The sequence below is a fragment of the Rhinatrema bivittatum genome, chromosome 14 (assembly GCF_901001135.1).
Source record: "Rhinatrema bivittatum chromosome 14, aRhiBiv1.1, whole genome shotgun sequence".
NCBI classification, from domain to species: Eukaryota; Metazoa; Chordata; class Amphibia; order Gymnophiona; family Rhinatrematidae; genus Rhinatrema; species Rhinatrema bivittatum.
Genome location: NC_042628.1, coordinates 81,915,167 through 81,940,056, shown reverse-complemented (window position 1 = coordinate 81,940,056; position 24,890 = coordinate 81,915,167). Strand labels below are relative to the sequence as shown.

Sequence of the window (24,890 nt, the reverse complement as noted above, 5' to 3'; positions counted from 1 at the left end):
CCTTTTAGATGTCGCTTCTGTTCTGGATACAGGAGGTAGCGAGAGAGCTGAATGCCTGGGATAAAGAAACTATTATTGTTTCATCTGATGTTCCCCTAAGAGCACTTACACTTTTCAGCTTTGTTTGGAGAGGTTGGGGGATGGGGGACTAGGGCCAGCATGGACTGGGGGTCGGGAGATCGAGCCACAGGCCCAAGAGGCTGGGTTTTTTGGTTTTACAGCTTGATCGTTAATTAACTAGCTGTATTCTTTTGAATATAGTCAGTTATGGTTATTGGGTACCCAGATAACTTTGAAACCTAACCAGTGATACTCAAATATAGCCAATTAGACTTCAAAGTTATCTGTCTACATATAGCTAGATAACTTTTATCTGCAAATATTCAGCAGGTCGTTTAGCCCAGGGTTTCCCAACCGCTGTGCTGTGGCACACTACTGTGCCGTGGCTGACGTGCAAGTAGGCTGCGGTTCCAATCTTTATTTTGCCTTTCCTGCTGGGCCTGCAGGATGTCCTCCCAGCAGCAGGGGCACTGGACAGCAACGCTTATCGGCTCCTGCTTTCCCTCTGCTGGCTCTCTGTAATGGAAACCGGATGGAGTCCTATAGTATTGTGATACCTGCTGGCCCCATGCACTTCAGATTGCAGAGGGAAGCTGGCAAAGGAGGAGGAAGCAGCACTGGGTAAGCTGCTCCCAGACTTCGGCTGTTCAAGGGGGTGGGGAATGGGACAGCAGAATGTGCCATTGGGGGGAGAAAGAAGGGAAGTTGATGATGCCATGAAAAAGGGGAGAGGGTAGATGATGATGCTTCAAAGAGGTATAGATGTAGAGGGAAGATGATAGTGCCGGAGGGTGAGGTTGAGGGAAGGCAATGTCAGGGGATAGAAGGAAAAGGAAGAGAAGGTGATGACAGGGGATGGGGGAGATGGAAGTTTATGATGATGATGTTAGTGGGGGACATTAGTGGGAAGCGAGAGGGAAGGTGATGATGCCAGGAAGTGAGAGATGAAGGTAGGTGATTCCAGGGGATGGAGGGAAAGGGAAGAGAAGATGATTGGCATGAAGGGGGTGGAGAGAGAGGGAAGTTAATGATGATGCCAGGGGTGAGGGACAGGGGTGGAAGGAGAAGGATGGTGATGATGCCAGGTTGTGGAGGTAGAGGAAACTTGATGATGATGCCTGGGGGTGAGAGAAAGGGGTTGAGCCAGCTGGAAGGTGATGAGTAAGCCAAGAGGAGAAGGATAGGGATGAAGGCAGAGGGAAGATGATGACGTTGCCAAGAGGTGAGGGAGAGGAGTGGAGGCAGAGGGAAGAAGATGATGTCAGGTGGAGGAAGATGGAAGTTAAGGATGATGGGGTGAAAGGATAGGGAAGGTCATGATGATGATGTGAGTGGGTGGGGGAAAGAGATGATGGAAGGTGATGATGATGCCTGGGGGTGGGGGAGAGGGGGCAAGGGGGAGAGGGGTGAAAGGGAAGATGGTGATGATTCCAGGAATGAGGAGGTGGAGAGAGAAGGTAATGATGCCAAAAGGTGAGGAGAGGGATGGAGGGAAATGGGTAGGTGATGGCAGGGAGTGGGGTAGAGGAGTAGAGGAAAAAGCATAATGATGATAGTGGAGGAGGAGCAGAAGATAGGGAAGGAGAGAGAAGGTAGTGAATCCAGGGAGGGAAAGGGAAGGTGGTAATGATGATGCCGGGGCAAGGAGAAAGATTGAGGGAGAGAGAGGGAATGTGATGATGATGCCAGGGGGTGGGAGAGAGAGGTAGAAGGAAAGGAAAGATGATGATGGTGCCAGGGTAGGAAGGTGGAGAGGGAGGATGATAATTCCAGGGGTTGGAGGAAAAGGGAAGGTGTTGATGATAGGGGTAGAAGGAAAGGGATGGTGATGATAATGCAAGGGGAGCGGAAGAGATGGTGAGAGAGGGAAGGTGATGATGAAGATGATGCAAGGGGATGGGGGGGGGGGGGGGGGGGGGAAGAGAATGAAGGCTAGAGTTCAGTGATGATGATGCCAGAAGGTAGTGGAGAGGGAAGAGAAGAAGATGATGATGCCAGGGGAGAGGAATGATTATGATAGTGGGGAAAGAGAGAAGGGAGAAAGTGATGATGATGTCAGTGGGATGGGGGGGGCGAGGGAAGAGACGAGGAAGTGGTTGGTGTGAACGCTGTGCCAGAAAATAAAAATGATTGGGAAGCACTGGTTTAGCCCATTGTCTGGCCGATGCAATACCGATGCGTTAAAAACGTGCGTCCAAACTGGACAAACTTTTTTTTTAACATGCGCACAATCACCTCTCCTGGATGCTGGATGTTAAAGGAACATGAGCAGCTACGCTAAAAAGGTTGCACTAGGGTTAAATTGTGCATCAAGCGCCCAGGAGACACGGCTGTGTGCAGGTTAGGAAAATGGACACTCGGAAATTGAGCATCTCTTTTCCTAACCTGACTGCTTTAAAGAATTTTATTTATTTATTTTTTGCTGCTTGTCTGGTTCCTCCTACTTAGTATTGCGACAATATTGAGGAACCACAGAAAAGCTTGGGGCGCCTCAAAGCTTAACGCCAGCTCTGGGGCTGGCATTAATGTTTGAGCGTAAAATTGTGTGCGTCCAGCACGCAGTAACTTTTTACATCAGGCGTACTAGTAATAAGCTTTATCAACGCGCATTTACATGTGATGAGCGCTATTGGCTACGCACTGGCTTGGACGCGCTAATTCCGGTATTGCATCGGGCATAAGTCTACCGCATCCAAAACATGTCTAACCGCGCATTCAGCAGCACGCCGACCTTAGTGCCTGATATTGCATCGGCCAGTGAATATCCCCGATAACTTATCCAGCTAACTTTAGGCAACTTATCTGGGTTTTTCAATACTGGCCTGTAACAAATTAAGGTAAAGCAGCATCTGCTTAATCTGCCTTCATCCTCTTTATCCCTGGTCATCAGCTAGTAATTATCACCTCTGCCCTGGACTCAGTCCCTATGTCAGCTTGAGGCTTCCCTCAGTGCTGCTCATACTGAAAAATTTTTCCCCTCGGTCTTGGGCTTGGTTTCCGCCCAGGCTGGTTGTGGTGGAGCAGAAACCTTCTTGGAGTGGGTTTGCGGTGGAACTGAGCCTCTTCCTCAGAACCTATTACAGTGGCAGGAGTTTCTCTATGCGCTCCGCACCACCTTCTCGCTCTCTCTCTCCTCAGTTGCTGGCTTTCTCTTATGGCGCCCAGCTCAAGCACCACCTTAACTGTGGCTTCACTTCCAGGTTCACATTGCTGGCCAACACCACTGCCATTGTTCAGTCCCTACAGCCATAATAGCAGCAGGAGCAAATAGGATTGGTCCTGCTGCCTATCAGTGGTTCCTGTCTCTGCCTCTTCCACTTCCACAGCAGCTCTGCTCTACTCCTACTCATGGGCCCCTCCACTCCTACACCTCCTGAGACTCCCAACAGCAGCATCCAAGGGCTCCCCTTCAACAAGACGCTCCCCCCTAACAAAGGTAAAGAAAAACAATAGTTTCCTTCTAACTGGTTACATATGCCTCTTACATTTAAGACTAATCGGAGAAAGTTCTTTTTCACTCAACGCACAATTAAGCTCTGGAATTTGTTGCCAGAGGATGTGGTTAGTGCAGTTAGTGTAGCTGGGTTTAAGTTCTTGGAAGAGAAGTCCATTAATGGCTATTAATCAAGTTTACTTAGGGAATAGCCACTGCTATTAATTGCATCAGTAGCATGGGATCTTCTTAGTGTTTGGGTACTTGCCAGGTTCTTTTGGCCTGGTTTGGCCTCTGTTGGAAACAGGATGCTGGGCTTGATGGACCCTTGGTCTGACCCAGCATGGCAATTTCTTATGTTCTTATGTAAGATCACAGTGTATGACATTTAAAGGTGAAATACATTATTAACTTACGGCATAGGGCTTCTGGTCTCCAGTTGGGGATTTGCACTCCATACATGTCACAGGCCTCCTCATACGCTGCCAAGGCTGCACACAGTGCCCCATCAGCTGACCCATAGTGACACAGGTCATAGACGCAGGAGGTATAATAAGGGTCCGGGCTCTCATGCCAGTGACACTCCGCAAATGGGCCCCAAGGCCTGGTTAGAATCCCACACAGTTCCTTGGATCTCTCCAAATTGGAACATTTTGGGAGGGATCCAGCATCATCCTTACACCTAAGGGAACAAAGATTATTATTAGCAGACAGACAAGTTTGCAATACTGACTTCAGGGAGACCAGGGTGGGGCTATTCAGTGAGTGATCCTCAACAGAAGTCCCCCCCCCCCCATCACCAAACCACTGCAAAACATAGCCCCTTTGAGACATTTAAATTGCAAATACTAAGTAGAGGAGACAGCACTAGCAGGCAGATTAGGAGCACTGTCATTTCCTATAGGCAGACTTTTATGGAGAAGTACAAATGAACTGCTGTTATTAACACATTTTCATGCCTATTTGATTATGGTAAAATTGTAGGTAAATATTACTAGGCATGAGCAGAGTGCCGCAAGGGTCAGTGTTGGGACCGGTCCTGTTCAATATCTTTGTGAGCGACATTGCGGACGGGGTAGAAAGTAAGGCTTGTCTATTTGCGGATGATACTACGATCTGCAACAGAATGGACACGCCAGAAGGATTGGAGAGAATGAGACGGGATTTAAGGAAGCCCGAAGACTGGTCGAAGTTATGGCAGCTGAGAAGAGCGACAAAAAAGGTGGATGGTCTTCATAAAATGACTTAGGAGAGATTGAAGAACCTAAATATGTATACCCTGGAGGAGAGGAGGAGCAGGGATATGATACAGACTTTTAGATACTTGAAAGGTTTTAATGATCCATGGTCAACAACAACCTTTTTCATTGGAAAAAAATCAGTAGAACTAGGGGTCACAATTTGAAACTCTAGGGAGGAAGACTTAGAACCAATGTCAGGAAGTATTTCTTCACGGAGAGGGTGATGGATGCCTGGAATGCCCTTCTGGAGGAAGTGGTGAAGACTAAAACTGTGAAGGATTTCAAAGGGGCATGGGATAAACACTGTGGATCCATAAAGGCTAGAGGATGGGAATGAAGAGAAGATCCATGGGGGTGCTTGCTGGAATGGTGGCTACTACCTGGTGATTACTACCTTTACTCAATAAGCCTTCACATGGTTAATGCAACTCCAACATTGCTCTCTGCTTCAACAGAAAGGGGAAATGTGAAAAAGAGGATTTGCATTCAGCCAGCAACCAGCAAGGACTGAATTACACAGTCTGGGTAAACAAATAAGTGTGGGGTAGCCTGCTTATTGCAGCGGTTACTACCCTAAACCAATTAAGCCTGATACTTCACTTTGAATGCATATACAGCATTGCTCTCTGCTCCAATGGCAGGGGGAAAAGAGGATTTACATTTAGACAACATCCAACAAGGCATTGATCTGTGCAGTCTGGGTAAACAAGCATCGGGGTAACTTGCTTGATGCGGCAGTTACTGCCCTTAATCATTAAGCCTTGAATACACCTTGAATACTGTGTACAATTCTGGTCGCCGCATCTCAAAAAAGATATAATTGCGATGGAGAAGGTACAGAGAAGGGCTACCAAAATGATAAGGGGAATGGAACAACTCCCCTATGAGGAAAGACTAAAGAGGTTAGGACTTTTCAGCTTGGAGAAGAGACGACTGAGGGGGGATATGATAGAGGTGTTTAAAATCATGAGAGGTCTAGAACGGGTAGATGTGAATCGGTTATTTACTCTTTCGGATAGTAGAAAGACTAGGGGACACTCCATGAAGTTAGCATGGGGCACATTTAAAACTAATCGGAGAAAGTTCTTTTTTACTCAACGCACAATTAAACTCTGGAATTTGTTGCCAGAGAATGTGGTTCGTGCAGTTAGTATAGCTGTGTTTAAAAAAGGATTGGATAAGTTCTTGGAGGAGAAGTCCATTACCTGCTATTAAGTTCACTTAGAGAATAGCCACTGCCATTAGCAATGGTTCCATGGAATAGACTTAGTTTTTGGGTACTTGCCAGGTTCTTATGGCCTGGATTGGCCACTGTTGGAAACAGGATGCTGGGCTTGATGGACCCTTGGTCTGACCCAGTATGGCATTTTCTTATGTTCTTATGGTTCACCTTTGATGCAACTCTAACATTACTCTCTGCATCAACGGCAGGGGGTGGCAGGAAATTCGAATCAAACAGTTACCAAAAAGGGCCCTGAATTTGGTGGTCGGTGAAACAGATAAGTATGGGAAAATAAGTGTGGGAGCTTGCTGGGCAGACTGGATGGGCCTTTTGGTCTTTTCTGCCGTCATTTCTATGTTTCTATGAGTGAACCCTGCCGCAGGCCTGCCATGGCTGGGCTGCGCAACACTCCCCACAAGACCATTCACCGGACAGCTCAATGGGAATCCCCTCTGATGCCCCAGAGGAACCTCCGGACCACTCTTTTGCTCTGGAAGATCTCACCTATTCAAAATTTGTGAAAAAAATGTGCAATCTTCTGGGAGTAGAGATTCATAAAATTCCCAGCCCATGCCAGGAGGTGTTCAGCTTACTAAAAATACTAGATGTTCCAGCAGAGCTATCAGCTCTCCCATCTCATAAACTACTAGACTCACTCCTATCCAAAATGTGGGAAACTCCTCAATCCATTCTACCAGTATCCAGAAAATTAGACTTAAAATTCAGACTTCAGAAGACAGCTGAATACGGTGTTGTCCAGCTTCCTCAACAATCCTTCGTAGTAGAATCTGCCATGAAAAGGGCCAAAAAAGCAAGACTTTATGCTTCTAGTGCTCCAGTTAAAGAACATAAAATCCTGGACGTCTATGCCAAGAAAACTTTCAAAGTGCTATTATAACTTCAAGGATTCAACAGCACCTATTTTATATTTACGAGACCTTACAGCTTCTAAAACCATTTTTACGATCTGAACCAGGTCAACCAATCATCCCTCAACCATTCTATGACCTACAGGAGGCCCTAAGACATCTCCTTAGAGCAGTATATGAATCTTTTGAAACATCCTCACGAACAACCAGCGGCACGTCGAATGGCCTGGCTTGCTCTAGTTTAATAAGAGAAGATGTACACAAAAAGCTGGCCAATCTTCCATGTCTCCCAGACAATTTTTTCGGTGAAAAACTCAAAGATACTGTAGTGCAATTAAAAGAACAGATCATGGCTGTTCAATCACTTTCAGCGTTTTCTGACACTAACACTTCTAGAAATTATTATCAACAATACAGAAAATCATATTAGAACCAGAGGAAACCATTCAAATACTTTCCACCTTATAAGCAGCAACAGTATCAATCTTTCCAACAAACTCACACTCAAAGTCAACCAGTTCTGTCCAAAAACCATACGAGACAAAGGAAACAACAAAAACCATCCCAACCCTCAGTTCAAAAAAACCCCATCGTCTTTTTAAAAAAGGCCGAGCCACAGCCTCTTCCAGTAGGAGGCAGAATAAAATCCTTTGCCACACAATGGAATCAATCACCACAGACCAATGGGTCCTTCACATTGTTCAAGAGGGTTACCAACAGAATTTCCTTTCCTACCCACCTCTTCCACATTTTGTACCCCACTTCCAAAATGCTCAGTCATCTCTACTGAATAAAGAAATACAATCTCTTCTTCATTAGAATGTCATTCAACTGGTACCCAGGAACCAGATAGACATGGGTTACTATTCACAATACTTCCTCATTCCCAAACACTGGGGGGGTCTCCGTCCGATCTTGGATTTACGCTCACTAAACAAGTATATTTGGAGAGAGAAATTCAAGATGACATCTCTCAAACTGGTACTCCTTTTCATACAGAAGAATGACTGGATGTGCTCTTTAGTTCTCAAGAATGCTTACACACACATCCCGATACATCTCTCTGTTGGCGATTCCTTTGCTTCCAGGTCAACTCCATACACTACCAATACAAAGTTCTACCCTTTGGTCTATCCTTGGCTTCCAGAGTCTTCACCAAGTGTCTAGCAGTAGCTGTGGCTCACCCAAGCCGTCAGGGGATCCACCTTTTTCCATACCTCGATGATTGGCTGATAGTATCTCCCAAACAGATGTCTCTCTGTCAGGATCTAGAATCCACAATCTCCTGCCTGGAGTCCCTAGGTTTCCTCATAAACTATGAGAAATGGGTACTCAAACCAACTCGTCTTACAATTCATAGGAGCCAGAATAGACTTGATCCAATCTCGAGCCTTCCTTCCGTAAGAAAGGATCGATAGTATTCACCACTTCTGCAAGGCCTTGCTCCTCAATTCGAAGATCATGGTTTGTCAAGTGTTAGCATTACTCAGTTACATGGCAGCAGCTATCCATGTACTACCTCACGCTCATCTGCACATGCGCCATCTTCAATGGGGACTAAAAACACATTGGACACAATATCTGCAACCAATGTCCTCTCAAATAACCATATCAAACTCCATGAAGAAAGACATTCTTTGGTGGCTAAATCTGGAAATGCTAACCATGGCATCACCCCTTCAGGATCCAACCCACAATCTCACAAATAAATCTTTTGGAACTCAGAGCCATGAGGTATGCCCTAATGGCCTTTGCACATCTCATACAAGGACATACAGTCATGATTCACATGGACAATCAAGTTGCCATGTTTTACATAAACAAGCAAGGAGGGTCAGGTACCTGGATCCTTTGCAGGGAAGCAGTATGGATCTGGGAATGGGCCCTAAACAAGTCGATAATCATAAGAGCCAAATACTTACTGGGAATAGCCAACACCATAGTCGATGGGCTCAGCAAACTTTTTCACCCTCACGAATGGTCTCTCAACCCATCAGTAACAAACAGAATCTTTCTTCACTGGGGTCAACCTTGCATAGATCTCTTTGCCACAGAACAAAACCAGAAAGTTCCTCAATTTTGTTCTGTACACCCAACCTGTCTCAGGACAACACAAGATGCCTTCCTAATGTCATGCTTGATGGGTCTCCTTTACACGTTTCCTCCGATTCCTCTCATTTCAAAAACAGTACAGAAAATGATAATAGACAGAGCCCGTATGATTCTTATAACTCCAGCATGGCTGAGACAACCTTGGTTTGCTTATCTAGTTTAGTACTCCAAGACCAAACCCTTATATCTAGGTCAAAATCTAGATCTCCTGACTCAGGAGGAAGGATCTCTTCTACACCCTCTCCACTCATCCCTCCATTTCACAGCTTGATATTGAACGGGAAGTTTTACAATTATAAACACTTTCTTCAGATATCAAAGAAATTATAATAGCAGCTAGAAAAACATCAACCAGACGTAATTACTCTTTTAAATGGAAAAGATATGCCAACTGGTGCCCTTTCTGCTCTGAACCATCAGAAATTCTTTCCTACCTACTACATCTATCTAAAACAGGATTAGCAATATCATCAATTAGGGTTCATCTAAGTGCTAGTGCGGGTTATCACGAAAGAATAAAAAATTTCTCAATAGCTTCTCACCCGTTGGTCTCATGCTTTATGAAATGATTCTAAATCTCCATCCTCCAATCCACAAACCTCCAGTACCTCGGGATTTGAATGTGGTTTTATCAGTTCTAATGAAATCTGCTTTCGAAGTGGCTTTTCTGATAGCAGTCACCTTGGCCCGAAGATTCCGTGAGCTACAGGCATTAGTTGACTTTTTTCCCTACTTACAATTTTACCATGACAAAGTAGTTCTCAGAACTCATCCCAAGTTTATACTGTAAGTAATTTCATCTTTTCACATTTATCAAGACATCTCTTTTCCTATCTTCTTCCCTAAACCTCACAAGAACAAAAGGGAATCTATGCTCCATGCCTTGGAGAATAAAAGAGCTTTAGCTTACTATAAACAAAGAATTCAACCTCACCGCCAAGCTTCACAACTATTCGTCTCATTCAACCCTAACTCGTTAGGAATAGCAGTTTCAAAGAGAACAATTTCCAACTGAATCACGGATTGCATTCAATTCTGTCACTCCTCAGCAGAACAACCCTTATTTATTCCAGTCACTGCTCATCAGGTGCAAGCCACAGCATCCTCTGTGGCACATTGCTGTAATGTCTCCGTAGAAGACATTTGTAAAGCAGCTACTTGGTCATCAATGCATACTTTTACCACACATTGCTGCCTAGACCAACTGTCAGCTTCAGAATAACGTTCTGGGAAAAGCAGTACTATTAAATGTGCTTGGTGGAACATATATGTCCACAGAGAAATAACAAAAAAAACCAGATGGCATTGACATTTTATAAAATCTCAAGCTGCCCTCACTATAAGGAACATAAGAATATAAGAAAATGCCATACTGGGTCAGACCAAGGGTCCATCAAGCCCAGCATCCTGTTTCCAACAGTGGCCAATCCAGGCCATAAGAACCTGGCAAGTACCCAAAAACTAAGTCTATTCCATGGAACCATTGCTAATGGCAGTGGCTATTCTCTAAGTGAACTTAATAGCAGGTAATGGACTTCTCCTCCAAGAACTTATCCAATCCTTTTTTAAACACAGCTATACTAACTGCACGAACCACATTCTCTGGCAACAAATTCCAGAGTTTAATTGTGCGTTGAGTAAAAAAGAACTTTCTCCGATTAGTTTTAAATGTGCCCCATGCTAACTTCATGGAGTGTCCCCTAGTCCTTCTACTATCCGAAAGAGTAAATAACCGATTCACATCTACCCGTTCTAGACCTCTCATGATTTTAAACACCTCTATCATATCCCCCCTCAGTCGTCTCTTCTACAAGCTGAAAAGTCCTAACCTCTTTAGTCTTTCCTCATAGGGGAGTTGTTCCATTCCCCTTATCATTTTGGTAGCCCTTCTCTGTACCTTCTCCATCGCAATTATATCTTTTTTGAGATGCGGCGACCAGAATTGTACACAGTATTCAAGGTGCGGTCTCACCATGGAGCGATACAGAGGCATTATGACATTTTCCGTTTTATTCATCATTCCTTTTCTAATAATTCCCAACATTCTGTTTGCTTTTTTGACTGCCGCAGCACACTGAACCGACGATTTCAATGTGTTATCTATCCACTATGACACCTAGATCTCTTTCTTGGGTTGTAGCACCTAATACGGAACCCAACATCGTGTAATTATAGCATGGGTTATTTTTCCCTATATGCATCACCTTGCACTTATCCACATTAAATTTCATCTGCCATTTGGATGCCCAATTTTCCAGTCTCACAAGGTCTTCCTGCAATTTATCACAATCTGCTTGTGATTTAACTACTCTGCACAATTTTGTGTCATCTGCAAATTTGATTATCTCACTCGTCGTATTTCTTTCCAGATCATTTATAAATATATTGAACAGTAAGGGTCCCAATACAGATCCCTGAGGCACTCCACTGTCCACTCCCTTCCACTGAGAAAATTGCCCATTTAATCCTACTCTCTGTTTCCTGTCTTTTAGCCAGTTTGCAATCCACGAAAGGACATCGCCACCTATCCCATGACTTTTTACTTTTCCTAGAAGCCTCTCATGAGGAACTTTGTCAAACGCCTTCTGAAAATCCAAGTATACTATATCTACCGGTTCACCTTTATCCACATGTTTATTAACTCCTTCAAAAAAGTGAAGCAGATTTGTGAGGCAAGACTTGCCCTGGGTAAAGCCATGCTGACTTTGTTCCATTAAACCATGTCTTTCTATATGTTCTGTGATTTTGATGTTTAGAACACTTTCCACTATTTTTCCTGGCACTGAAGTCAAGCTAACCGGTCTGTAGTTTCCCGGATCGCCCCTGGAGCCCTTTTTAAATATTGGGGTTACATTTGCTATCCTCCAGTCTTCAGGTACAATGGATGATTTTAATGATAAGTTACAAATTTTTACTAATAGGTCTGAAATTTCATTTTTTAGTTCCTTCAGAACTCTGGGGTGTATACCATCCAGTCCAGGTGATTTACTACTCTTCAGTTTGTCAATCAGGCCTACCACATCTTCTAGGTTCTAGGGTATTCTTGTTTAAGCTTGGGACTCCCAAACAGCATGGCTAAATCAGCTTGCTTATCGACAGAAAAGAAGCAGTTTGCTTACCATTAACGGTGTTTTCTGAGGATAGATAGCAGGATGGATAAGCCATGCGAACCCTTCCTCCTCTGTGGACATGTATCCTATTATAAATTCCATCTACTTTTCTATCTTTCTTTCTAACAAACTGAAAAGATCGGGCTCGCACTTTGTGCGGGAAGTGCCACACAGGCACAGCAAATCAAAAACTTTGACTTGGAGAGACTTGGAGACTCAGATGTCTGCTGGGTGCTGCCAAGATGATGTCACCCAAACAGCATGGCAAAGTCATCCTACTATCTATGGAAAATACTGTTTCCGGTAAGCAAACTTCCAAAGGATGATGTGTCCTCCAAGTAACTATTAAATCTAAATTCTGGCACAGATATTCTTCTTTCCCCTTAACAGGATTTCTACTTTGTGATAAAAATTCAGAAATCTTACCATCACTGGTCTGGGCCACCCCTGACTCATGGCTTGAGCTCCCAGATGATCTGAGACCTCTATCTGAGGCATGCTTTGCATAGATCTTGCTCACCAATATTTTCCGGAAGCCCGATCAGCTGTAAATTATTTCGACGTGAGCAATTTTCTAAATCTTTTAGCTTTTGGTCCTTTTTCGCAGCCTCTGCTTTAATTTCCATCATATCCCAATCTATTACCTACACTCTCTCATCCACCCATGTGAGGTATGTCCCAACCTCTGTTCTTTTCAAATTATTCATCAACAGGCTTTTTAAGTCATCAAAGCACCCATGAATTTTCTCAAGTTTAACAGCCTAGCTGTCAAAATTTGGGCCTCCATATCTCCCATTTCTCCTGCATCAGAAGACAGAGATGAGGGATAATTAGGGCCATCCGCCATTTTGTTTAGCACTGGTTTGCTCTTCTCTACATACCATTTTTGTAGCCATCTGTGCATTTAGAAAACAAGTATCTGAGCAAAGCCTTTTTTTCAGCTACCGCAAGATCTGATGGAGAGCAATACAGGGAGTGGGGCCCCGGAGCTGCAGAGGATCACATACTCATGCTCTCACTATATCACGTAGTTTCAAATTAAATTGTAATAATCTCTTGTATTGGGAATAATATTGATTGTTTGTTTATTCATTGTATTCTCACAGTCTCCTATTGTTGTTTTTTTTTATTAGTCTTGCTGGCAGCTATCATGTTCCTGTGTGGTTAGTCCTTCTAACTCTATGGCCCACACTTCCTGCTGGCAGCCATCTTATTCCTGTCTGGCCAATCTGGAGATCATTTTCAAAAGGTTCAATGTGCATAAATGGACTTTAGAAAATTCCTATTTTACATACATAACTTCTTAGAAAATTCACACCATAGGGCTGGGACGAGGGATGATTCTAGACACAGGCTTGGACAGGACACTGAGCAGGGACTGGGACTGGATATGGACACAGGCTTGGGCAGTATACTGAGTAGAGACTGGGACTAAATACAGACTGGAGCAAGGCAATAGTAAGGTAAGAATGGATACTAGGAACTGGACTGGGCAGGGCAGGGCTAGACAAGACAGACCAGGACAGGACCGGACAAGGACTAGATATCACAGAACAAAGAACACTGAGGTCTGAAGGTAGCAATACAGAAGGCCCATAGGCTGCTATACATAAGGTCTGGAGGCCACTAGGTAAGGCCACAGAGCAAGGTACAAGTTAAAAGCAGGCCCAGAGGCCTCAAAACAAGGAAAGGCCTGAGTAGGCCACAAGCCTAGGAAAAGGTAAGCGTGACAGGTCAGAGAACCAAGGTTGACTCCATGAAGAGGTATCTAAGTTCTAGAAAGACAGGTTTAAATGGGGCTGGAGCTTGGGTGTGGTGTGAGCAGCTATGAGGATCAGGGCACATTGAGGCTGCACAGCAGGTGAAACTGTGACACTCTGCTTTGGTGGCTTGGAGTTGGGGATGCTGTGAAGGCAGTATTCATCACAGCCCCTGAGTGGTGGGGAGGGAGTTTTGGTCATCACTCAAGGGTGACAGTGGCCAGATCCAGGGCCCATGCTTACAGGGTTCTTCCAGTAGGAATGCAATGCCCTAGCTGAAGGACTGTCGCTGTAATGCCCAAGCTAGGTATGTTGGGAGAGAGGATGTTATAAAATAAGGGGGCAAATGCCCAGATAGTTGTAAATGACAGCCCATGGTGCCAGGCTCCAACCCTGGTTCCCAGTGAGTTGGAGACTAAAGGAAGAAGAGAAAACTGCCAACTAAAAATAATCCAGGTTTTTAAAAAATCTGTAAGATCTCTACGGGAGGACTTCTGCTCCTTAGCACTACTTGTCAGTTCTATAGTGCTACTAAACGTACAATGTTATACCCAGATTTATTCCCTAATCTCCTACCCTGCTAGACTGGTGTCCAATTTCCAAGCGTTACCAAACTCTGCATCGCTCATGGCAGCTTCCCCGTTGGGCAGGGCCTTATCATCCCTGGGATCCCTGTTGAAGTTTCCACACATCCCACATAGCTGGTTTTGGTACTCCTCGCCCACTCTAATATGCAAGGAGCCAATTCCATTGTATCGGACTTCCAAGCTGCTCATTGTCTTCACAACTACCATGTTGTTCTTCTTGGAGATGTTAACCAGTTCTTTCAGGCTTTGCGGTAGAGATATCTTCTCTCCATTTACCTGCAACAAATGATAATAATGAGCAGCGGACAATCATATTTTCAACTGCAGTGTCCCTTAGCTGTGTCAGTTCCGGGGGTGTAGCCAGAACTGTTTTTTTGGAGGGGCCCAAGATTAACATAAGTGGGCACTAGGCATACAGGTCTGAACCCTATTAATTGTATTCTTATCGATAAATAATGCCTTAAAAGTGAATTTTAAAAGCCCAGCGCATGCCAAAATTGGGAGATGTTCACGCATATAGGGCTTACACACACTTGCCGTATTTTAAAAGCCACATACATGCACGCATATATCCCACTGTATGCACATCTCACTCAGAATAAAAAAAGGGGTGTGGTGTGGGTGGGGTCAAGAGATGTGCATGCAAATACTTACGTGCTTGGGCACGCACCCAGGTCTAGTGCCACATAACTTCTGCTATGGAGGAGGTGCAAGTTTAAAAAAAAAAGCCATGCCCGAGGGGTTTAAAGGATCTGGGGGAACCGGCAGAACTGCAGGTTATTAAACCAGAGGGGTTTGGAGGACCGAGCTCTGCACTGGGCAAACTAGTGGGTGAACTGGTGAAACTGGTCTTGGCGTAGATGCACACAGGTTATAAAATTCCCTGATTTACGTGGCCAAAATCCAATTTGCTCAGTTGGGCGTGCCTACTTGCAAAATTAGGCGCACACATACACTCCCCAAGGCTATTTTATAACACACACGTGTATGTTATGAAATTGCCGGGTCCCTGGGCGCACGTGTCCCTTTGAAAGTTAGCGGTAACACACGTGTATGTTATGAAATTGCCGGGTCCCTGGGCGCACGTGTCCCTTTGAAAGTTAGCGGTAACACACATGTGTATGTTATGAAATTGCCGGGTCCCTGGGCGCACGTGTCCCTTTGAAAGTTAGCGGTAACACACATGTGTATGTTATGAAATTGCCGGGTCCCTGGGCGCACGTGTCCCTTTGAAAGTTAGCGGTAACACACATGTGTATGTTATGAAATTGCCGGGTCCCTGGGCGCACGTGTCCCTTTGAAAGTTAGCGGTAACACACATGTGTATGTTATGAAATTGCCGGGTCCCTGGGCGCACGTGTCCCTTTGAAAGTTAGCGGTAACACACATGTGTATGTTATGAAATTGCCGGGTCCCTGGGCGCACGTGTCCCTTTGAAAGTTAGCGGTAACACACATGTGTATGTTATGAAATTGCCGGGTCCCTGGGCGCACGTGTCCCTTTGAAAGTTAGCGGTAACACACATGTGTATGTTATGAAATTGCCGGGTCCCTGGGCACACGTGTCCCTTTGAAAGTTAGCGGTAACACACGTGTATGTTATGAAATTGCTGGGTCCCTGGGCGCACGTGTCCCTTTGAAAGTTAGCGGTAACACACATGTGTATGTTATGAAATTGCCGGGTCCCTGGGCACACGTGTCCCTTTGAAAGTTAGCGTCCCTGAGGGTATCTGACAATGAATATCCAAATAATCTGCAACATTTGTCATGCATAATGAGTGGCACTTTAAAATATTTGAACTCAATTATTTCAAGCACTTACCAACACTAAACCATATACACACTTATAGAAACAATTTAGTTATATTTAAAAGTGTCTCCAGAAACAATGCCCCACAACTTAATTTAAAGTTGACCATACACAAGTTTATTTTAAAGACAATCTCAATACACATCACGATATCCTGCAAAGTATTCTAAAACTCCACCTGATGTTATGACAAAAGAATTTCTATAATTTAGCATATATCCTTCAACTTTGTTTTATGACAATAAAATGGGTATTTGTATTACTAAAACAGGTAAATACCTTTGAAGTCTTATTTTATATTTATTGCAGTTTATAAAAGAATATCGTTAAAAATACAAAGAACACATTACAGAGCTATCAGATCCAATTAATCATATAATAAAACAAATGTCAATGTCTTCTTTTCTGATTCCCCTTTCCAGAAAGGCAGAGAATATTACAAGTACAATAAAATAGCAATAATAATTATAAGAACTTTAAATTTCAAATGGGTGCAGAACAGCATCAGGATAGTTCATATTATAACTCAATATGAAAAAATATATATATTCAATTCTGGTGACACCTCAGTAACAGCAAAACAAACTTCCCCCACTGCCAAACACTTTGTGAAGTATCACAAAACCGGCAAAAAAAAAAATAAAAATAACCCTTACGATACCATAACAGCACTCCCAGGATTCAAACAGCAGCAACATTATCTATGAAAAGGCAGCAATATAAATATTCCACTAGGCTCTAGAACACCAATACACCTCCTACTGGATAAACAGAACAGGCCAAACTGCTACAAATCCCTACATGGAAACTACACACTAACAGAAATACTGCACCTCAGTTGGACTGCACCTCTAGCAGCACATACCAACCCTTAGCTAATACATAATAAGGAACCACGCATTAGAAACAAAAACATGCAGACAAAACTGAAATGGAAAGCCTGAGAAACAAAACTATGAGCAGTGGAATACTGAAGAAAGAACAAAATACAAAAATATAAGAAATGCACATTCTCAAATATGGCATATTCCAGTTACTAAAAACTCAAAATAAAAAGCTTTTTTGTACCTTTGTTTGATTTTTTTATTTTTCTAATCAAGTTGGTCCTGATCTCTTTTCTCAAGTTCTTTTCAGTGTCTCTTTTCCATTTTCGGTTTCTTCTCTCTCTGTTGCGGTCCCAGTCGCAGCGCTGGCAACCGGAACCTTACCTTGTCTTCCAGGGCTCTGGGTCTGGGGTCCGTCAGCCGGTGCGCCGCATCCGGGCGGGCCTGCACGGCCCTCATGGAGACGCCGCCAAGTCTCCGAACATGGCCCCTCCTAGGCGCGCACGAGGGGAGGCAATTTAAAGGACTTTTCCCGCCGGATCGCGGGCCGCCCCTTTCATGACGTCAGACGCCGGCAGATATTTAAAGCCGGCGTCTGCCCTCAATCGGGGCCTTGCAACAAGATTACCTGCCTTCTTGTTGCTGTGTGCTGTGGACGTTGTCTGTGTCCTCTTGGGATCCTGTCTTCAGTTCCAGTTCCAGTTCCTGGCTCGAATCCTTGTCTTCAGTTCCAGTTCCAGTTCCGGGTTCAAATCCTTGTCTTGAGTCCCAGTTCCAGTACCAGGTCCAGACTCTCGTCTTCAGTTCCAGTCCCAGGTTTGAACCTCCATTTCAGTTCCAGTTCTTCTCCTCCTGCCCCGATTCCTGCCTTGGTTCCAGTTCCGGGCCTTCCTGCTCATTCCGGCTTGCTTCTCCGGTAATGACTTCTGCCTGTCTCTGACTCTGCTCGCCTGCCGCCTGCCTTGACCTCGGACCGCCTCTTCGGATTGCTGCTCGCCTAAGTCCCAGCGGCCCAGGCTCCTCCCGGGGGAGCCTCGGGCTTCCAGGGTGAAGCCTTCTTCTTCGATCACCTAGGTCCCAGAGGCTCGGATCTTCAAGGGCTCCTCCCAGGGGGATCCGGGCTTCGAGGGCGAAGAGCTCCTGCTCGCTCAACCAGCATCCGCCTCCCGGCCTGAGACTCCTTCTCCCATCATCCTCTCTCTCCGTCAGGCCGGCCCAAGGGTCCACTGCTACTCGTGCAACACTCTCCACCTGTCTTCTTCCCTTCCTCCCTGACATCTGTCTCTGACAATGATTTTCCCTTACTTCTTTTTTCTCCATTTCTCTCATTTGCTTTTCTATCCAACCATAGCTAGATTTTATTCCTTCTCCTCTTCCCCTTCTCACTTCCAGTCTTCAATCTGCATTTACCAGTTTTCCATCTCCAACTCTCACCTCCCTAATACTCTCATTCCCCCTCCATATTTTACTCCTTCTCAGACTTTTATTCTCCCTCTTTCACCTGCTCTCAAGTTCACCATTCCTACCCACTGTACTAACCCCCACCTGAGCCATCATCCACCTTCCTTTGCCTCTCATCCCCTCACCAGCTCCAACTCCTACCCTTCACTCATCTACTCCCCTACAGCCTGCCCCTCTATTCTGTCTTTTACCTCCTTCCTAGTCTCCTATTCTCCCTTTCACCTCCTCCATTTCCACCCTCTCTCATCCCCTTCATCAGCCTCTTCCTCCTATCCCTCACTTCCTGTACAGTTGTGCATCTTTCTATTGCCTCCCAATTCTATCCTAGCTTCTCCAGATCCTTAACGCCATTTTCCCACCCCTCCCCACTCATCTCACACAACAGTCCATCTAACAAAACCCTACACATACCCCACCTAAGTGCCTAGTGCTCACTGTCTTCCCAATCACAGAAATCCCACTCAAATTCTTAGTCACCACTCTTTCACCCTACATAGTTTTCACCCAAGTCCTGATTTCCCACTCTCCACCCAAGCCTCAATTCTATGCTCTTCTCACACAATTTCTGAGTCCCCACATAACCCTGAGGCCCTGCTCTTCCTTCATCTCATTTCCCTAGTATCTGCCCTCCTGCCCCTTGCCTACTTTTCCAGCAACCTTTCTACCTTTCTTGCTCTTCATGCACAGACCAGGAGAGGGGCCTTGGGGTGATTGTATCTGGTGATCTGAAGCAATGTGACAATGCGGTAGCTAAAGATAGAAAGATGCTGGGCTGCATAGAGAGAGGTATAACAGGAAAAGGGAAGTGATAATGCCTTTGGTGAAGCCTCACCTTGAGTATTATATTCAGTTCTGGAGACCGTATCTCAAAAAGGATAGAGACAGGATGGAAACGGTCCAGAGGAAGGTGACCAAAATGGTGGCGGCGGGGGGGAGGGGAGGGGTCTGTTTCAGAAGAACTGTGAGGAGAGGCTGAAGGATCTAAATTTGTATACCCTGAAGGAAAGGAGGTACAGATCTTCAGATATCTGACAGGTATTAATGATGCACAATCGTCACACCTTTTCCATTAGAAAGGAAACAGTATAACTAGGGTCATGAAATAAATCTTCAGCGGGAAGGCTCAGAACCAATATCAGGAAATATTTCTTCACTAGAAGAGGGGTGGATGAAGTGACGTCACGCTCCTATGCACGCAGCCTAACTCCTGAGGCTCCGTGCCCCGCGGTCCGCGAAACGCCGAAAAATATCGGAGAAAGCTTGAAAAAATACTGGTACCGCAACCCGAAGTCCTGCTGACCTTTTTTCTGATGGCAGCCAAAAGAAAAATCCCGGACTTGCGCCGCTATTCGTATTTGAAAGATACGGAGGAGGACCCCCACAAAATGGCGCCCGAGGCAGAGTTGGAGGAGACGGAGGGGGCTGCTAACACGGCGCGGGAGCGGGACTACGACTGCCCTTCTAGGGCTGAGATGAGAAGCTGGTTTTCTGAGCTGAGGCAAGACTTAAAAAATTATAAATTGGAAGTCACTGAAATGATTGCAGATCTTAGAGAAGAGTCTGCAGAGCAGGGCAGGAGAATTGATGAAATGGATGTGCGCCTTGATACGCAGGGAGAGGGCTGGCTGCAGTTGCAGCGTGACCACGAGGCCTTGCAGCTACAATCACAAGCCCTGACGGACAAGCTTGAGGATATAGAAAACAGGAGCCGGCGATCCAATATCCGCATACGGGGAGTGCCGGAGTCCGAGGATTTCAGTGATTGCCTGGCTTTAGTTGAGCGGATCTCCCACTTTTTTCTTGATCAGGCTGACCCAGAGAGCGAGGAAGAAAGACCTACTGTGCAGATTGACAGAGCTCATAGGTCGCTGGGGCCTAAACTTCCTAACCGACCTCGAGATATAGTAGTTTGTTATCACCACTATGTCCAGAAGGAGAAAATCTTTATGATCACAAGGAAACAGCGTTCATGGAAATGGGAAGGTCATGAGATAGGGGTGTTTGCAGATCTGGCGGCTCTGACGCTGAAGAAAAGGCAGGAGTTTCGATGCATCACCACTAAGCTCATAGCAGCCAACATACGGTATCGCTGGCTCTTTCCCGGAGGCATATCTTTTCAAATCCAGGGGGTGACCCATCGAGCAAATACAGTATCTGACGCGGCAGGAATACTGGGCGCTAATGGCATTGCTGTGGAATTGCCAACTCCAGCCGCCAGCACAGCTAATCCTGCAAAACAAGTCAACTATCTGCGCTCCCGGTGGCAGAGGGTCCAGAATGGGAAGAGGAGGCTGCAACGCCATTCAGCGGGACGGGAACAGCCGGAGGCGCCTGCATGAAGCTTATTGGGTGCACAGAGGGACACCAGATGAACACTGCCAGTTTTGGTTCCGTTGTGGATTCGTGTTGGTTCAATACCGTGAGATTGCTCCTTTATAGAACTTTAAAGTTCATGTTCTAAATTGTTCATTGGCGGGTTATGTGACATTCAGATATAAGACCGCGGAGGGAGGAGATGGGGGGTGATTCCGCTTCCTCCTACTTTAATTTTTGGGATGAAGTTTATCCCTGGAAAGTGGTGTATGGGAGGGGGGGAGGGAGGGAATAACTTGCTTACACATATACTATTCCTTTTCATTTGGGGGATGGGAGGATTACATGGTTTTGTACAGGTAGTCCCGGCACACTCTCGACGCCTATATGCCTATGGAGGCGTGACCTCTTGGGACTCACTGCGGTATGCTTCCATTTCTAGAGGATATGTCCGGTGCAGCGTGAGATGGGATAGGGACCTTTTGGGACTTTCTGGCACAGGACGGGGAGGGGTGTCAATAGATGGCGTCCCTTAAGTTTATATCTCTGAATGTGAAGGGGCTGAACACGCCCCGCAAGCGCCACCTATTGTTTAAGGAACTAGGGCGCCTCCGAGCAGACGTGGTATTTTTACAGGAGACCCATCTGAGAAAACATTATCAGAGATTACTAAGGTCCAATAAATACCAACATCAATTTTGGGCGGCTGCTACCCCTACTTCCAAATACACAGGGGTGGGTATTCTGATACATAGAGATGTACATTTTGAATTTATTGACTCGAAGCTGGATACAGAAGGGAGATATGTCTTGGTAAAGATAAAGATAGGGGGAGACTTACTTTCCCTAGTTTCGATTTATGGGCCCACAGTGCATAAAGATACCTTTTACACGAACCTGAACGCCACGTTGTCCACTGTACTGGAAGGTCAGACGGTGGTGGGAGGGGATTTTAATATTATGGTAAATCCAAGATTAGACACGTCTAGAGGCCAGAGTGCTGATTCTAAGTCCGCCAGACAGGCGTTGAAAACATTCATAAAGGACCAGGGGCTGGTGGATGTCTGACAGAACAGACATCCAACAGACAGGAATTATACCTTTTATTCCCATCCTCATGAGAGTTACTCCAGATTGGATATGATTCTGAGTAATAGGGACATGTGTACCAGGGTGGAGGGAGCAGACATTGAACCAATAGTATGGTCTGACCATGCACCAATCTGGGTGACGTTTCGCTTATCCGACATAGACAAGGGCTATAAATTTTGGAGGTTTAATGACTCCTTGCTTAATGATGATCAGTTTATCTCCCAAACGCAAGGCGAAATCATGGATTATTTAGCTCTCAATGAGACTGGGGAGGTGAGTGCGCTTACTTTATGGGAGTGCTTGAAGGTGGTACTCCGAGGGCGTTTTATAGCGCGTGCAGCTTTCCTCAAGAAGGAAAGGGAAAAAGCACGGGCTAAGCTCACCCTCCAACTCAAGGAGTTGGAAAAACTGCATAAAGGTCAGGGCTCCCGGAAGGTGTCTTATACCCAGATTGCCACCCTTAAGAATCAAATAGAGGCTATAGATACAGCAACACTAGCTTACCAACTGGAACTTATGCAACAAAAATACTTCGAAGGGGGCAATAAGGCGGGGAGACTGTTAGCACATGCTCTTAAGAAGAGACAGGCCCAATCGATTATCACTAAGGTTAAGCAAGCCAATGGTTCCATAGTGGGGGACAATAAATCTATCCGACAGCGGTTTCTACAATTTTATGCTGATCTATATGCTCAGGATGATGCTATACCTCCGGAGGGTATTTCAGAGTATCTGGCTTCCGTGACTCTACCGGAGTTGACGGCGGCCCAACAATTCATTCTGGATAAGGAGGTTTCGGAGATTGAAATACTGGCCGCCATTAAAGCCCTGAAATTGGGAAAGTCACCGGGACTCGATGGCTATACGGGGCGTTTTTATAAGGTCTTCGCTAGGCAACTAGCCCCGGTATTAGCCAAATATTATTCGGCTCTAAGACAGGATAGGGCCCTGTCTTCGGAGGCTAATTCTGCGGGTATTACAGTATTACTCAAGCCAGGGTGGGACCCCACACTCTGCAGCTCATATCGACCAATTTAATTAATCAATTTGGATTTGAAGATATTGGCCAAGATATTGGCCATGAGAATGAACGGTTTTATTTCTGAGCTGATACATCCTGATCAGGCGGGGTTCATCCCAGGGAGACAAGCTAGTGATAACATTCAAAAAATTATGGACCTTATTTGGTGGGTGAAAAAACAAGGTTTGTCTGCGTTGGCGCTATCTGTGGACGCAGAGAAAGCTTTTGATCGGGTCCACTGGCCCTACCTTTTCTCAGAATTGAGAAAAATGAGATTTGGGGAGCCCTTTCTAAGGTGGATAGAGCAATTCTATACCCAGCCATGTGCCCGCATTAAAATTAATGGTGGTTATACGGATACCTTTGCGGTGCGGAGAGGTACGCGGCAAGGATGTCCGTTGTCACCTATTTTATTTGTCATCTTTCTAGAACCTCTGGCCGCTAGGATACGGAGCTCTGCCAATATCACGGGAGTCGAAGTGGGTCAATTTTCGTCAAAGATGTCTTTATATGCTGACGATATTTTGTTCACGATCTTGGACCCGGTATCCTCGCTCCCTCATCTACTGGATGAGATGGAGGCTTTTGGTAGGATCTCTGGTTTTCGGATGAACTGTGACAAATCCGAGATCTTGAACATAAATGTGGACCCCTCAATAGCTACTAGGCTTAGAAGCCGGTATAAATTCAAGTGGGCTCAACAAAAAATAAAATACTTGGGCATATACCTCAGCGTGGATCTGAACATGTTTCAGATAAATTACGATGCTTTATGGGCTAGAATTGCTCTGGATCTGGAGGAGTGGAACAGATACCGGATCTCCTGGCTGGGCCGTATTGCAGCCGTCAAAATGATGGTGGTACCCAGGATGTTGTACTTATTCCAGTCGCTGCCTATTCCAGTACCGAAACTGACTCTCATTAAATGGCAAAACCGGCTAATGAGATATATATGGGGAGGTCGGAGACCTAGGGTTGCGAAATCCACTCTGTATCGGTTTCGAGGGCAAGGAGGATTGGGGGTACCACATCTGGAACGATATTATGTCGCAGCTAAGTTTAAACTTATTGTGGATTGGCATAGGACCCAGGAAATAAAACCCTGGATACAGTTTAGCCAGCAACTTTTAAATGACATTCCCCTTACTAGTTTGGTGTGGCAACCGCCCTCTTCCTGGCAACGGGGGGCAGGGGAGGTGTTACCACCTTCCATGGTATTGTTACTGCAGGTGTGGGAAGCTCACAGACACTTACTAGTAGGTACAAAGGTTTATCACCAAAGTACATATTTATATGCTAACCGTCAGTTTCCAGCTGGATATACTAACCCAGCTTTTCGGGACTGGAGAAGGAAGGGTATCTCTACATGGCGTTCTCTGTGGGGGGGCCGGATTATGTTAACATTTCCAGAGTTGCAGCGTAAATTTGGTCTATCCACAGAGGGCATTTTTCCTTATCTCCAATTGCGCCATTTTGCACACACCTATAAGCTACAGGACACTTTTGAACAAGGAAAATCTGCCTTCGAAGAATTATGTGAGAAGGCGGATCAAGCTCCGCATTTACTGTCACAGATTTATTCTTTATTGGGAACCCAACCTTTTCATAAAACTAAACAAATGCTAGCGTGGGAAACCGACCTTCAATGCTCGCTCTCCCAGAAAGAATGGGAAGGGATATTTGGGGGGCTGGGCAAAGGGCTCATAGCGGCATCTATGATGGAAAATGCGGTTAAACTATTATATCGCTGGCATTATTGTCCAGTTCAGCTGTATAGAATGAAGCGTCAAGCCTCGGATTTATGCTGGAGAGGGTGTCACCAGAGGGGGGATTATCTGCATATGTGGTGGACCTGCCCGAGGATTGTGGAATTCTGGCGACAACTCGAGGTGTGACTGGGACGGGTTTTTCAAATTACACTTAGACTCACGCCGGGTCAAGCATTATTAGGGCAAGGGGTCACACTTTTGGGAGCT

General features: G+C 45.3%; 1 protein-coding gene across 2 annotated transcripts in view; it reads right to left on the bottom strand.

Moving 5' to 3' along the window:
- Window positions 1–24,890, bottom strand: part of LOC115075917 (alpha-tectorin-like) — a 160,805-nt gene that overhangs the window by 35,384 nt on the left and 100,531 nt on the right. For both annotated transcript variants that reach the window (XM_029576867.1, XM_029576868.1), the window contains exons 16-17: window positions 14,384–14,670; window positions 3,910–4,175 (exon numbers count right to left, since the gene is read on the bottom strand). In XM_029576867.1, the coding sequence (XP_029432727.1) occupies window positions 3,910–4,175; window positions 14,384–14,670 (553 nt within the window). The remainder of the gene's footprint in view (window positions 1–3,909; window positions 4,176–14,383; window positions 14,671–24,890) is intronic.